This window comes from Drosophila kikkawai, chromosome 2L (genome assembly GCF_030179895.1).
Source record: "Drosophila kikkawai strain 14028-0561.14 chromosome 2L, DkikHiC1v2, whole genome shotgun sequence".
NCBI classification, from domain to species: domain Eukaryota; kingdom Metazoa; phylum Arthropoda; class Insecta; order Diptera; family Drosophilidae; genus Drosophila; species Drosophila kikkawai.
The window spans coordinates 24,021,904-24,034,200 of record NC_091728.1 but is presented as its reverse complement, the minus strand read 5'-3'; the positions used below and the strand labels follow the sequence as shown (position 1 = coordinate 24,034,200).

The 12,297-nt window shown below is 49.4% G+C and overlaps 5 protein-coding genes across 5 annotated transcripts; 4 read left to right on the top strand and 1 right to left on the bottom strand.

Annotated features, from left to right (window-relative positions):
* The first annotated feature begins 226 nt into the window (after nucleotides 1-226).
* On the top strand, nucleotides 227-5,336 carry slim (scruin like at the midline). The gene is made up of 3 exons (XM_017176256.2): nucleotides 227-1,655; nucleotides 3,472-4,029; nucleotides 4,099-5,336. The coding sequence occupies exons 1-3, from the start codon at nucleotides 786-788 to the stop codon at nucleotides 4,528-4,530; spliced, it is 1,860 nt and encodes a 619-aa protein (XP_017031745.1). The 5' UTR covers nucleotides 227-785; the 3' UTR covers nucleotides 4,531-5,336.
* Nucleotides 5,337-6,354: 1,018 nt separating this feature from the next.
* Lamtor2 (Late endosomal/lysosomal adaptor, MAPK and MTOR activator 2) lies at nucleotides 6,355-7,007 on the top strand. The gene is made up of 3 exons (XM_017176190.2): nucleotides 6,355-6,485; nucleotides 6,544-6,730; nucleotides 6,786-7,007. The coding sequence occupies exons 1-3, from the start codon at nucleotides 6,418-6,420 to the stop codon at nucleotides 6,906-6,908; spliced, it is 378 nt and encodes a 125-aa protein (XP_017031679.1). The 5' UTR covers nucleotides 6,355-6,417; the 3' UTR covers nucleotides 6,909-7,007.
* A 55-nt stretch (nucleotides 7,008-7,062) lies between these two features.
* Prp19 (pre-mRNA processing factor 19) lies at nucleotides 7,063-10,785 on the bottom strand. The gene is made up of 3 exons (XM_017176187.2): nucleotides 10,629-10,785; nucleotides 9,212-10,565; nucleotides 7,063-7,327 (listed from the first exon to the last, which is right to left on the bottom strand). Exons 1-3 carry the CDS (start codon nucleotides 10,645-10,647, stop codon nucleotides 7,183-7,185), a joined length of 1,518 nt encoding a protein of 505 aa, XP_017031676.1. The 5' UTR covers nucleotides 10,648-10,785; the 3' UTR covers nucleotides 7,063-7,182.
* LOC108081149 (uncharacterized) lies at nucleotides 7,295-9,150 on the top strand. The gene is made up of 6 exons (XM_017176188.2): nucleotides 7,295-7,430; nucleotides 7,483-7,559; nucleotides 7,616-7,725; nucleotides 7,777-8,547; nucleotides 8,608-8,851; nucleotides 8,911-9,150. Exons 1-6 carry the CDS (start codon nucleotides 7,391-7,393, stop codon nucleotides 9,106-9,108), a joined length of 1,440 nt encoding a protein of 479 aa, XP_017031677.1. The 5' UTR covers nucleotides 7,295-7,390; the 3' UTR covers nucleotides 9,109-9,150.
* A 57-nt stretch (nucleotides 10,786-10,842) lies between the features above and the next one.
* On the top strand, nucleotides 10,843-12,294 carry rswl (tRNA methyltransferase roswell). Its single transcript, XM_017176189.3, has one exon. It carries the CDS (start codon nucleotides 10,941-10,943, stop codon nucleotides 12,273-12,275), a length of 1,335 nt encoding a protein of 444 aa, XP_017031678.1. The 5' UTR covers nucleotides 10,843-10,940; the 3' UTR covers nucleotides 12,276-12,294.
* The last annotated feature ends 3 nt before the right edge of the window (nucleotides 12,295-12,297 follow it).

Here is a 12,297-nt window from a genome sequence, read left to right as displayed (position 1 = left end):
ATTTAAATTTAATTGCTGACGACATAATTATTTATAACAGAGGGCACTTTTCGGGGTTTAATTTTAATTTTAAAATATATATTTCCAAATTTGCGCTTTTCCCTACTTTTTTTTAATTTTGAAAGTGACCAAATTCGCGAATCATTGTTTTGGTATTTAATGTATTGAACGGGTAGTATTTAATTTACTGTGTCGATCTGGTATCATTACATTTTCCCCACTGCGGTCACACTTGATTATCTCCCAATTTAAAGCGTAGTTTATCAAAACGGGCGATGCGCGGACGTCCCCAAACAGCAATATTAAATTAAGCAACTCGCCACCAGTGCCACAAATAGTGAAATTACATTACCCAAATCGGTATTATCAAACCCACAAAGCCCTGGTGTGTACATTTTCACACCACGTAACAACACATGTGCGTGCGTGCATGTATGAGTGAGCGAGAGCGAGTGTCAAAATGACAGCAGCAAAAACAACGAAAACAACAACAATAGCAGCAGAAACAAAATCCACCATAACAAAAACAACAACAGCAGAAATATAGCCAGCCAGCTGTGCGAGGTCGTGTTTTTCCCTCTCTCCCGTTGACAAAAACGAATTAGAAAAAGGAACAACACAAATTTTAAACAAATTTTCGGTTCTTTGGCAAAACAAGAGCAAAAAAATAAAAATAAAATTAATAAAATAAAACAAAACAAAACTAGAGAAGACGGGAGACAGGAGAGAAAGAGTCAAAAATTGTTCTTTACTTGTTACCTCATTTGAAGCACACCGAGCGTGTTATGAACATACTAAAACCAGACAAGCTCAAGTGCATCGTGTTTAACCAACTGCGTCACACTTGGACGTTTCTATTGTTTGTGGCGACTCTGCTGCGGCCGCTTTTCCGCCTACCCCTACTTCCACGTCCACGGGCATCCTCTGACCAGCTGGAGCCTTCGCTTAACAACAACAACAATAACAACAACGAAGTGATTATGGAGCAGGACTTGCCGGAGGAGGGAATGGATCAGCAGGCCCAGGAAGAGCAGCAGCAGCCGCCGCAGTTTCTTCCCGACCTGCTGCCGGGAAATCAGGCGGAATTCATTGCACTGCAAGTCTATGAAGGCGTTGGCGAGCCCATGGATGCAGCCAGCGATTTGGACGAGGAGGAGGAGGACGAAGACGACGACGACGTGGATGTGGACTATGTCGACACCGATTCGGACCCGGAGTTCGAGGATATGTACTCTGATGATATGACCAGCTCCAGCGATGAGCTGGAGGAGGACAAGGAGAGCTCGAAGAGTGTGGTGAAGGCCTACCAGTCCCCGAATGATCCGATGGATCAGCAGCCACGTCCCAGCTACGCCTTCCAGCCGCTGCGTCTGGTCAAGTGTCAGTACAAGAAGAACAGCAAGAGCGGATTCCCGCTGGAGCGCAGTGGCCATCGCATCATCGCTTCCAACTCGCACCTGTACTCGCTCGGCGGCTACAATCCGCGCAGTGCCCTGCGTGCCTCCCGCCGCGGTCATTGCCTGCTGTTCCAGGAGCTGTGGAGCTTCAACTTTGCCACCCGCACCTGGAAGCTGGAGCTGAATGCGGATAATGCCAGTAATATGCCCGTCGAGCTGGCCTCCAATGCGTTGACCATTCACAATAACGTGTTGATTGTGAGTATCTATCGGGGACTATCTAAATGGGGAGGCGGGGCGGTGCTAGATGTTCAGGAGGAGCGGGAGGGACGGTTAAGCAGACGAAAATAGATGAGCGAGTTTGATTGTTTCTCTTTCTCTCGTGGCATCTCTCCATGTGTGTTTGTTTGCCTGTGTTTGATTGCACTGAGAGAAACAAGTCTAGCTTAAGATCAGTAGTTCTTCGATATACTTTATTAAGTAATTAAATTATACCTAGCATTGCTATTGGCTTTTATGGGACAATAAAAGTAATAATACAAGTAAAAAGTAAAGATTAATAAATTTATAAATAGATTAATATTATTCTGTATATATTTAAATTCCCAACAATTTTAGATAAAGTATCTTTAAAGTATGACATTCAAACTTTAAAATTCTTTTAAAAATATTAAAATCTATTTCTTTATTACAAAAAGCTATGGGAAACTGTAAGAAACCTTTAGTTTTTGCTTGAATACTTTGTATTTCATAATATCAGTGATCTTTTTTCTTTTGTTTTGTGTACATACGAAAGCGAAAACCATCAATTGCAAATGAAAACTTGTTTGTGCTTGAAAAGTTGAGAAAATACAATTGAATTGGTGGGGAAATGAGAGAGGGAGAAATCACACACAGCTGATCGCACGGAAGAGAGAGTAGAGAGCGAGAGAGAGCAAAAGAAAGAGGGTTATTCTGGGCACTAAGATTCGAGGGAATAGGAGAATTGCCAGGGCCAATGCCACGCCCAGCTCTGAGACCCAGCACCTCTTCCCTCCGCCGCCTCTGTCTCTGTCCCTGGCTGTGCCTTCGCCTCTGTCTTTTTGTTTATGCATTCTAAACACCCGAAATGTCAACCCAAACAGCTGCCCATGGCCATTGCCATTTGCCTCTCTCTCTTTGCCCACTGGCATTCCCAGTCCCAGTGTGCCACTACCACCACCTCCTCCTGGGCCTCCCCTTCGACTCTGCGCATGCCAGGCAACCCTCTTTGGCCGTCGTGTTTTGTTTTCCACTTTTCGTTACTACGCAGTTGTTGTTTATGCTGCTGCCGCATGCAACAACTTGTTTTCCAGCTTTCCCCACCTCGCTCGCTCGTGCTGGAAAACTCAAAACATTGTATTTACCATTTTTTATCCAAACAGCCAGCCAGCTGAGTGCGCGCGCTTTTTCTGGGAGGAAGCTCTGGCGGGGCAGAGGTGACTAGTTGTGGGGGAAAATTAAGGAAAACTGAAAGCAAAACCAAACGGTAGCTGTTGGCATTTTATGCTGGTTTCCCTTGGTTTCCCCCGCTGAATTCCACAATTAGCTATAATTTGATGACGAATCATGCCCCGATACATACCCACACACACAACTACAACAAAAAACACGCACTGGAAACACATGTTTCCGCTTATCTCGACTGCAGCTCGCTCAGCCTCTGTTTTGCTGCTTCTTCTCCTTCTCCTCTGTCTCTTTGTACTCCTCCTCCATGGCGTTGATAAGCTGCTGCTCAAGTATCTGCTAATTGAATGCAATGTCAGGGGCGTGGATGCAACCCGCTTAACTTCCTATATATGAATAGATGTGTGCATATATGTACATACATATGTAGTTTTAAAAAAGTCTAGGCAATTTCATATGCATAGTTTTATTAATACATTCCATTAGAAATCATTACTTGATGTCTTTATTTAACCTTTTATAATCGTAGATCTTGTATTTACTCCTAAATTTTAAATCAATAACAGAACTAAGCACAACAATTTCAACTAAATATTTTATTAGCTAACTTGAAACATTCAATTAATATTTCATCCCATCCCCTTTTCAGTCTCATGGCGGCACTGGTTATCCATTTGGAGAGTCCTGCTCCAACGACTGCTACGTTTACCGCACGGCCAGCGCTGGCGCGACACCTGGGGTGGAGCGTCTTAAGGTCACCGGTGATTTGCCCACGGCCCAGTATGGACCGGGTATAGTGATCCACAAGCACTTCCTCTACACAATTGGCGGAACAACGGGCTTCGACTACACCTGTGATGTGTATCGCTTGGATCTGCAAACCCGTAAGTGGGAGAATGTGTACATCAGTCGCCCCGAGATGCGCGATGATCCGGAGGGACGCTATCGCCACGAGGTAGTCTACGATGGCAAGCACATCTTTGTGCTGGGCGGAGGTACAGCGCACTCCGTGTACGATCTGCAACGCATTCCGGCCTATAACCTGGAGGTGAACTGCTGGGACTACTTTGATACCCATCCCGATCAGCGTGCAGCCGACATAAATGATGGCAACCGAGGTTATCCGCGCCCGCGCAAGTGCTTCTCCTGTGTGCAGCACCAATCCTCGAATGGAGATATCGAGGCCTTCATCACAGGCGGTCTACAGGTGAGTTTTTAGGGTAAAACACAACGTATTGAACAGCTTATAAGATTGGGCATCATATTGCATTTGCAGGGCGACTTCTCAACATATTTCTCGGACATCTGGAAGCTCAATCTGCGCACCAAGCAATGGTTCCGCATCGAGACTGCCACCCTGCCGCGTCCCCTGTACTTCCATTCGGCGGCCCACTCGGATAATGGGTGCATGTACGTGTTCGGCGGCATCGAGTACAACGACAAGGAGATGCGTCGTCGCAAGGACCTGTACAAGATGTGGATGACAGTGCCCAAGCTGAGCGAGATGTGCTGGGACGCCATCACCTACTACAACGACAATCTGGACTTGTATGACCGGAAGACGCTCCTCAGTGCCGGTATTCCGAAGCGTTTCGCTGAACGCCTGCCGCCGCAGCGAAGGAAGCTGCTGGACAAGAACCAGCCGGACCCGTCAATCCTATTTTCGCTGTACTCGAACCCGAAACGCGCCCGATCCACAACGCAATAGGCGTTCCACCGCCCCGTTCCCCTGTTCCCCCGAAAATAAAAGGCGAAGAGGTGGAAAAAGAGCGGACAGAGCTTCGTCTCCCCGCCATGAATCTGTTTCAGTTGCAGAACTTTTCGTTACTATTGTTTAAAAAGTTTTGTTTCACATTGAGAGCGCGCGCTGTGATCGAATACGAAGGACATTTATAGTTGTACACATACATATTTTGATATTTCGTAGACTCGGAAGAAGAAGGATGTATAGGCGAAGAACATGTTTAGCATGTATATAAGATTGTAATTAATTTTAGCTAGCGGAACAACAACAGCCAGAGACAGGCCATGCGTATGTATTCTAAACTTCAGCTTACAGATCAGCCAGCGCACCCCACACCCACGCATCTAAACTACGTCGCCTAACACCCTACAGTATCTCACCACCATCCAGGTCGTCCCCAACTCACTCGCCATATACCACGGCCCTGAAAATTGTTCACCCTTCTTTCAAAACCCAACACCCCCCCTTGCCCACTTTACACGCAAATCGAACCAATATGGAAGGCTACACCAAACAATGTCATATAGAGGGGGCCCCAAAGCCAACACCCCGATGTATTTTTGTCAAAGTGTACATAATACTTAGCGGTAGTAATATTTAATTAACATAAGACTCTCCATCATAATTGCGATATCATTGTACCAATGCAGTGCGTAGGGTACTGCCAGCCCCCGTGGTGAACGTCGGTTTGCTCGGATTATATATTATTACCCAAGACTAAATTTGGTTGAATTTAAGTTAATAAATAAATTTATAATGCAACACCATCACTCGGCATCGCCTCTAATGTTTCCGTACCATCCGCATCCTGGCACGCATCGCATTGTCCGCGGCGTAGTTGTCAATGACCTAGTTTTCCTTTCGGCACGTTCATGGCTTTGGAAGTCCTCGAAGGGATGGAGGACAAAGGCTCCGCTGAGTCATGCGCAATTTGCAATCCCAAAATGCACCCTGCCAGTAGCCATGATTTTCGGCTAACTGCGTAGCAGCACCATGGGCCAAAGTACAGGTATTCGGGGCAATCAAGCGTTTTCAAATCCGGTGGTTGAAAACAAGACGACGACTGTTGCTCTGACCCTGCGGAGCGCGCTGATGCATCACGCCGACATGGGGGAGGGAGAGTGCAGTTTTTGCTGCTTAATAGTTGGGTCCGTGACCTGGTTTTCGGCGATGACGTCACGGATTACACCTACAAATCATAGCTGGGCCGGAAGTTCTGGGTGCTAATGTTGAGACAGCGATACAAATAAAATAAAGCCTGCATATTTATATCTTGAGATATCAACTTAATTTTGAGTAATAATAAGGAAAAACAAGAAAGGAAGCTAACTTCGGTACGCCGAAGTTTGTGTACCCATGCAGATTGGATCATTAAGAATCGAGCCATTCTGGTTAAATAGTTAGAAAAAAAGTAAAGAAAAACAAGAAAGGAAGCTAACTTCGGCACGCCGACTCTGCTGTTGATGCTGATCAAGAATATATATACTTTATAGGGTCGGAAAGGTCTCCTTGCGGTTAATAAGTTGATGAATAACGTAGTGGAACCAACGATCCTAACAGGACCTTTCAAAAACTGAGATGTCTTTATTCATGGGATACCCCTGATCCCGACTGATACACAGTTCCAATTAAAAAGAGCAGTTTCCCATTCTATTTGCATTGGCAATGACCATTAATAAAGCTCAAAGTCAATAAATGGAATTGTGTGGCTCTCCTACTTGTTTAAATTTACCGCCATTGAAAAACCGTTCACACCGCAACGCCTCCTCCTTATCAGCTGTGGCCTGTCAGCGTTCAGAGTGAATGTTGTTTTTCGTTGTTTTTCTTTTTTCCACATTAAAAACATAAAAAATGCTGAAACCCAAAGCTTTGACGCAGGTGCTCAGCCAGGCCAACACCGGGGGCGTGGAGAACACACTGTAAGCGGCACCCACCTGAAGGGATCCAGTAACTACAATTTTCACCCCTCTTCCACAGCCTGCTTAGCCAGGAGGGCGCTCTCCTAGCTTACTCCGGCTACGGGGACAAGGATGCTCGAATTACGGCCGCCATTGCCAGCAACATCTGGGCGGCCTACGAGAAGCACGGAAGGAATGCCTTCCGCGAGGACCGCCTAACCTTTGTGCTGATTGACTGCGAGAACGGCCATGTGGCCATCACCCAGGTACGCGCTTGATCCCGTCTCCCATAGAACCGAAGACTTACTCCTTCTGTTGCAGGTGGCCAGTGTGCTGCTGTGCCTGTACGCTAAGCAGACCGTGGGCCTGGGCCTGCTCAAGCAAAAGGCCATGTCGCTGGCCTCGTATCTGGAGCGCCCGCTGAAGCAGATCTCGGCCTCATAAAGATAAAGCGTTGATGCGATATAGCAGATGGCGAACTGAATATGTTTATAAGTGTATGCATAAATAATGAATTAAATTGGTATAAAAGGTAGAAAGTTATCAGCTTGTATTATCCTTTGCTTCCCCCAAGTCCCTTTTCATAACTTTACGTGGATTTTAGATAGAGACGGTCAGGTGTTTATTATTCTGCAAGTTTTGTTCACATTAATTAAGATATATGTAAGGGGGAAAGAAAATCAGATTTTTGACTTATTAACTAACTGTATGCATGCGCTTATTCGATGGCATATAGCTTCAGGGTGCGGTCCATGCTGGTGGAGGCGAGGTATTGCGCGTGCTTGCCGAACCGAACGCCCGTTGCCAGGGCTGTGTGGTCGTTGAATACCTTCAAGTCCTGCCACTGTTTGCATAGGTAGATCCTGAAAATAAATAGGAGGAAGCGTTAGCAAAGGCTTGGCAACAGGAAAAATCATTGCGGAAAAATGCGAAAATTCAAGCGAAAGGTGTACCGCGAATATGAAAGTAAGTTTAAAACGGAGAGTGCCTATTTATCACTAATTCCGTGCTATACCAGACTTCGTGAGGCCCAAGACCCATGTGGAGCCGGAACCACCGAAGCCCATCAATTTGACCATTGAGGATTTTAATGCGGTAGGAAATTACGATGTATTAGCTTCAGCATGCGTTCAGTAATCTCTATTTTCCAGCGCGGCGAAATAGCCAATCCTCGTGCTCCTTGTGTGGTGACCACCATCGATCCGGACTACATAAAAGATGCCAGTTTGCAGCGCCTGGCCCGAAAGTTTCGCATGAAAACGTAAGGGATTCAAGAACACAAGGCACACATTACCAATTCCTTGCGTTTCAGGGACATTCTTCTCCTGCGAGAGATCACGCGCAACAGGTTCATGTACTATGCCACTCAAGAGCTATTCCTGGACCGAAAGCGCGAGAAGGAACAGCAGGATAGCCTGTACAAGAAGGCCGAAGAGTTCCACAAGTTTGCCGAGGATTCACTCAAAAAGATGGAGGCGGAGGAGTTCCAGAAAATGCTGGAGGCCCAGGAGAAACTAAAGGCACTGAAGGCGAGCAAGGTGGCCGAGGAGCTGAGCGAGGTTAAGTTGGAGCACCAGCGCGTCCTGATGGAAGTGCAGGAGGTCTACGGCCGCTTTCAGTATTTGCTCAAGCTGATAAGCTACTTTGACGACACTGTAGAGGAGGAGCAGGTCGAGGAGGAAGGCGACGGCAATGGGCTCGTGATGCCGCCCGAAATTGCGAACATGGAGATAACCGAACGGCATCCAGCGGGACTGCAGCAGGTGCGCCAGATCCAGGCCTACATGGAGAAGGTGGTGAGACCCTATTTGGCCAAAAGGAATCACCTCAATGCGGAGATCTGGATTCGCGGCTACGAGAGGAACCGCCTGAAGGTCTCCAACTACAACAGGCGCTTCACACATCTAGCCATCTTGAACCACATTGTGGGCATCCTTCACGACAGGTCCCAGAAGACGTACGAGCGACAGGTGAAGGCAAATGTCTTCCTCAAGGATCCAGCCTTCCTGCAGCGACGTGTGGCTACCCTTCAGGAGCGCGCCAAGGGATTGCTGGATGACTACGAGCACAGCTACTGCAGGGAGTGAGTTTAGATGGCCTTGGTCTTGAAGTTTCTATAAAATCTCCCACTTAAATCTCGCAGCAAACTGAACATCAAGTTAAACAGCGTTGTTCCCGTAATCCTGAAGCAAATTCAAAACAAAGTCCAGCCGGAACAAAAGAAACAAGTGGCAGAGCCGCCGCCAAAGCCAGTGGCTAAGAAATCATCTAAGCAGTGGCGTACTCTCGAGGATATGCAGGCTCCACCGCCGCCGCCCAAGTCCACCTACGAGGACGAGCAGGACACGACGTTGGCCAAGGTGGAGAAGATTCAAGCCCATGTTCTGGTAAGCTTAATTCTTGCGCTTTTCTCTGGGTAAAGTTTATATTCAAATCTTCTCCACAGGATCTCTTGGCCAAGTTGGATCACATTGAACCGAACAAGCTGCGCAGCGTGGAGCAGCAGGTGCGTCGTCGCATGGCTGCAGAGAAGGAGATGTCGCGTCGGGCTCTGGTCAAACAGAACCGCCTGCACAACTGGATGGCCCATTTCAAGAAGCATCATCAGCTGCAGGTGGAGCAGCGAAAGAAGAACAGGGTCTAACTAACTACATATTTCATTCAACAATTAACAGCTTAAAAACTCAAATATCCAATAAATAAATATACAAATATGACTTAAGCCCAAAGGAGGCCACGCAACTCACCTGACATCGGTGCCGGCAATCGCCAGGTAAGTGCCGCTCTGGTCAAAGCACAGATCCTTAACCTCGTAGCCATCGTCCAGCTGGATCGTCTTGAAGTTCTTTAGCTTCCGCAGATCCCACAGCTTCACGCAGGCATCATCCGCGGCGGTGGCCAGATAGTAACCGTTCTCCGAGAACGAAATGGCCGAAATGGGGCCCGTGTGGCCGGGGAAGTTGGCCACGTTGCTCTGCTCCTTCAAATCCCAAATCTTGACCTGTGAGTCCACGGTGCCCGTGCCGAAAATCAGGCCGTCGGGATGGAACTGTGCCGTCGTGAGTCCCACTTCAGCCGTGTCGATTACCTTGGTCAGCAGACGGCCCGTGCGTATGTCCGAGAAGGCCCAGTGCTTGTCCGATGAGGTGGAGAGCAAGTAGTCGCCAGTGGGATGCAGGGAGAGTCCCGTAACCGGCCCCTCGTGGCAGCGCAGGAGCAGCTGCGTCTGCGAGGTGGGCACGTGCCAGATGCGTATGTTCATGTCCGGTGATCCCGTGATGACTGTATCCTCGTTCGGGTGATAGATGACTTTGGTGATCTTCTTGGTGTGTCCCTTCAGAATGGCCACCACCTGCTCGGTGTCCTTGTTGAATACGGTGGCGTTTTTGTCGTTGCCTCCGGTCAAAATCTTACTGTGATCGGCGCTGTTGATGTCCAGGGCCAGGATGCCGGGTACCGAGGCCGAGTGCAGGCCGGGATGCGAGGCGACCGTGAGGAAGCTCTTAACCTGATCGGCGGTAACCAGATCCTCGGGCACGGTGCGTCCGCGCTTCTTGCGCTCCTGCGTCAGCACCGTCGCCTTGTCCTGCAGCTTCTGTATGACCTCGGCGCTCATTCCCGCCTGCTCCATGGGATGGGCTGCGGCGCCGCCGGCCTCGGAAGCCAAAGCTGGCTGTGGAATCGCAGTCGGGGCACTGACAATGCCCGCCTGAGGCTTCAGCGTGGCCAGAGCCTCGCGTGCGGCGGCCACCTCCTTGTTTAGTCGTGCAATAACACGGCAGGCGGCATCATGTTGGTACAAAGCGTGCGACAGCTCCTGGCGCGTCGTCTGCAGCTGCTGGCGCTGTGTGAACGAAGTTATCATCAAAGCGTCCCACTCGTCCTGCATCGTCTTGAGTGTAGCCGGTATGCTGGTGGCGCTCGGGGGCTTCGGCTTGACCACAGCCGGCGTCTTGATCTCGATCAGCTCCTCCACCTTTAGCTCCTTGCCGCTGATCGGATCGCAGCCGTTCTCCAGCAGATACTTCTCAATGACACGCTTCTCGAAAACGGCGCCCGAATGCGGGGACACCACGGGAGTCTCGGGCACTTCGTTTGAGACTGCAAAGAGAAAACCGCGTCGCATGAGCCGAAGTACCGTTGGAAGCCACTCCCAGTACTTACGTGCGCAAACCAAAGCCATTGCTGTATGTGTTTCTATCGCCGGTCGCGTAATATAGTCGTTAAATTAATTTTTTTACACGTTTTTTCTAAAATTTGTCGGCGAAGCCGCTTCCTAGATATGAAAAACTTTCGATATTAGTATCGATATCATCTGTTAGTACCGATAGTACTTTCTACCGATAGACATTTGGCGTTGCCACACCTTTTCTGTTTTTTACCAATCAAAAAGAGTTGGCAGCACTAGCACCTTGTGTTATTTAATGTTTACCACAACTTAATTCACACAATTACGGCCAATAAACGGATCAGAGAATGCTGAAAACCCTTTCACGGTGGCGCCTGGGCAGCCAGCTGCTGCGATCTGCCGCCCAAACAGTGCGACCTGCTTCGGATGCCTCGGAAAACTCCTTCGCCGGGCCGGAGGATCTCCCGAAGAAGTTCGTCAATCCCTTTTCCAAGCCGGTACCGGCGGCTAGTGGGGCGATAGAGGAGACCAAAGAGGACCGGGAGAAGCGGTTGAAGGTGCTGCAGCTGGAGGTGGACATAGCGCACCAGGAGGGCCGCCGGGTGCCGGCTTTGAGCTTCATGCAAGACCACCACTGGGAGCACGTGCTGACGCTGCCCACGAAGTCGGCGCGCATCAAGTACTTCGCGTATCTGTGGCAGATCGAGATGAAGAAAGAGTCGGAGCAGCGCAAGAGGGCCCAGCGGGCGGAGGACACCCAGCAGCGGCTGGCGGAGGTGCGGAAGGAGCGCGAGGAGAACACGCACATTATCTACGGCCTGGGCCACACGTCCATGTTCCTGCGCATCTACGACTCCACGATCAATCACTGGCAGAACAACCGGCTGACCAGAGCCATGCAGTTCGCGCCCAAGATCGTGATGGACTGCTCCTACGACAGCCACATGAATCGCCGGGAGGCGACCTACGCCGCCAAGCAGCTGATGCTGTGCTTCGCGGAGAACCGTCTCAACGACGAGCCCTTCGACCTGCACTTTTGCAACGCCCAGCTGGAGGGCTCGTGCATGCAGGGCCTCAAGCGATTCATCCCCACCATGCTGAATCCAGAGTTCCCGATGAACGTGCACACGCAGTGCTTCACAGAGCTGTTTCCCAAGCAAAATCTGGTCTACCTGACGCCCCACTGCCGCGAGGATCTGGTCACTTACAATCCGGATGACATTTACATCGTAGGCGCCATGGTCGACACAATGAACAACGAGCCCCTGTCGCTGGCCAAGGCCAAGCGAATGGGTCTGCGCATGGCGAGGTTGCCCCTGGATCGCTACCTGCAATGGGGCTCCGGATCGGGCAAGTCCCTCACCCTCAACCAGATGATCAACATTATGCTGGACCTGAAGAATACCGGCGACTGGGAGGCGGCGCTGAAGCATGTGCCACGGCGCAAGGTGGTCCAGGGCTCTGAGTTCCAGCAGCGAAAGGAAAGAGACAGCTGGTCGGTGGGAACGCGGGCGAGGAAGCTCAACATGCGAGTCGATCACTTGCTGGACTACGTGGATGACCGGCGGAAAGTATCATCTTTTGAGACGCCAAAGAAATTAAGAGAGCGTCGGGAGGGCATGGAGTTCCAACTGGACACCTGGGCGACGGGAAAGCAAAAGAAAAAGCAGAGAAACAATTAAAGCTACACGTTATTATTGCATA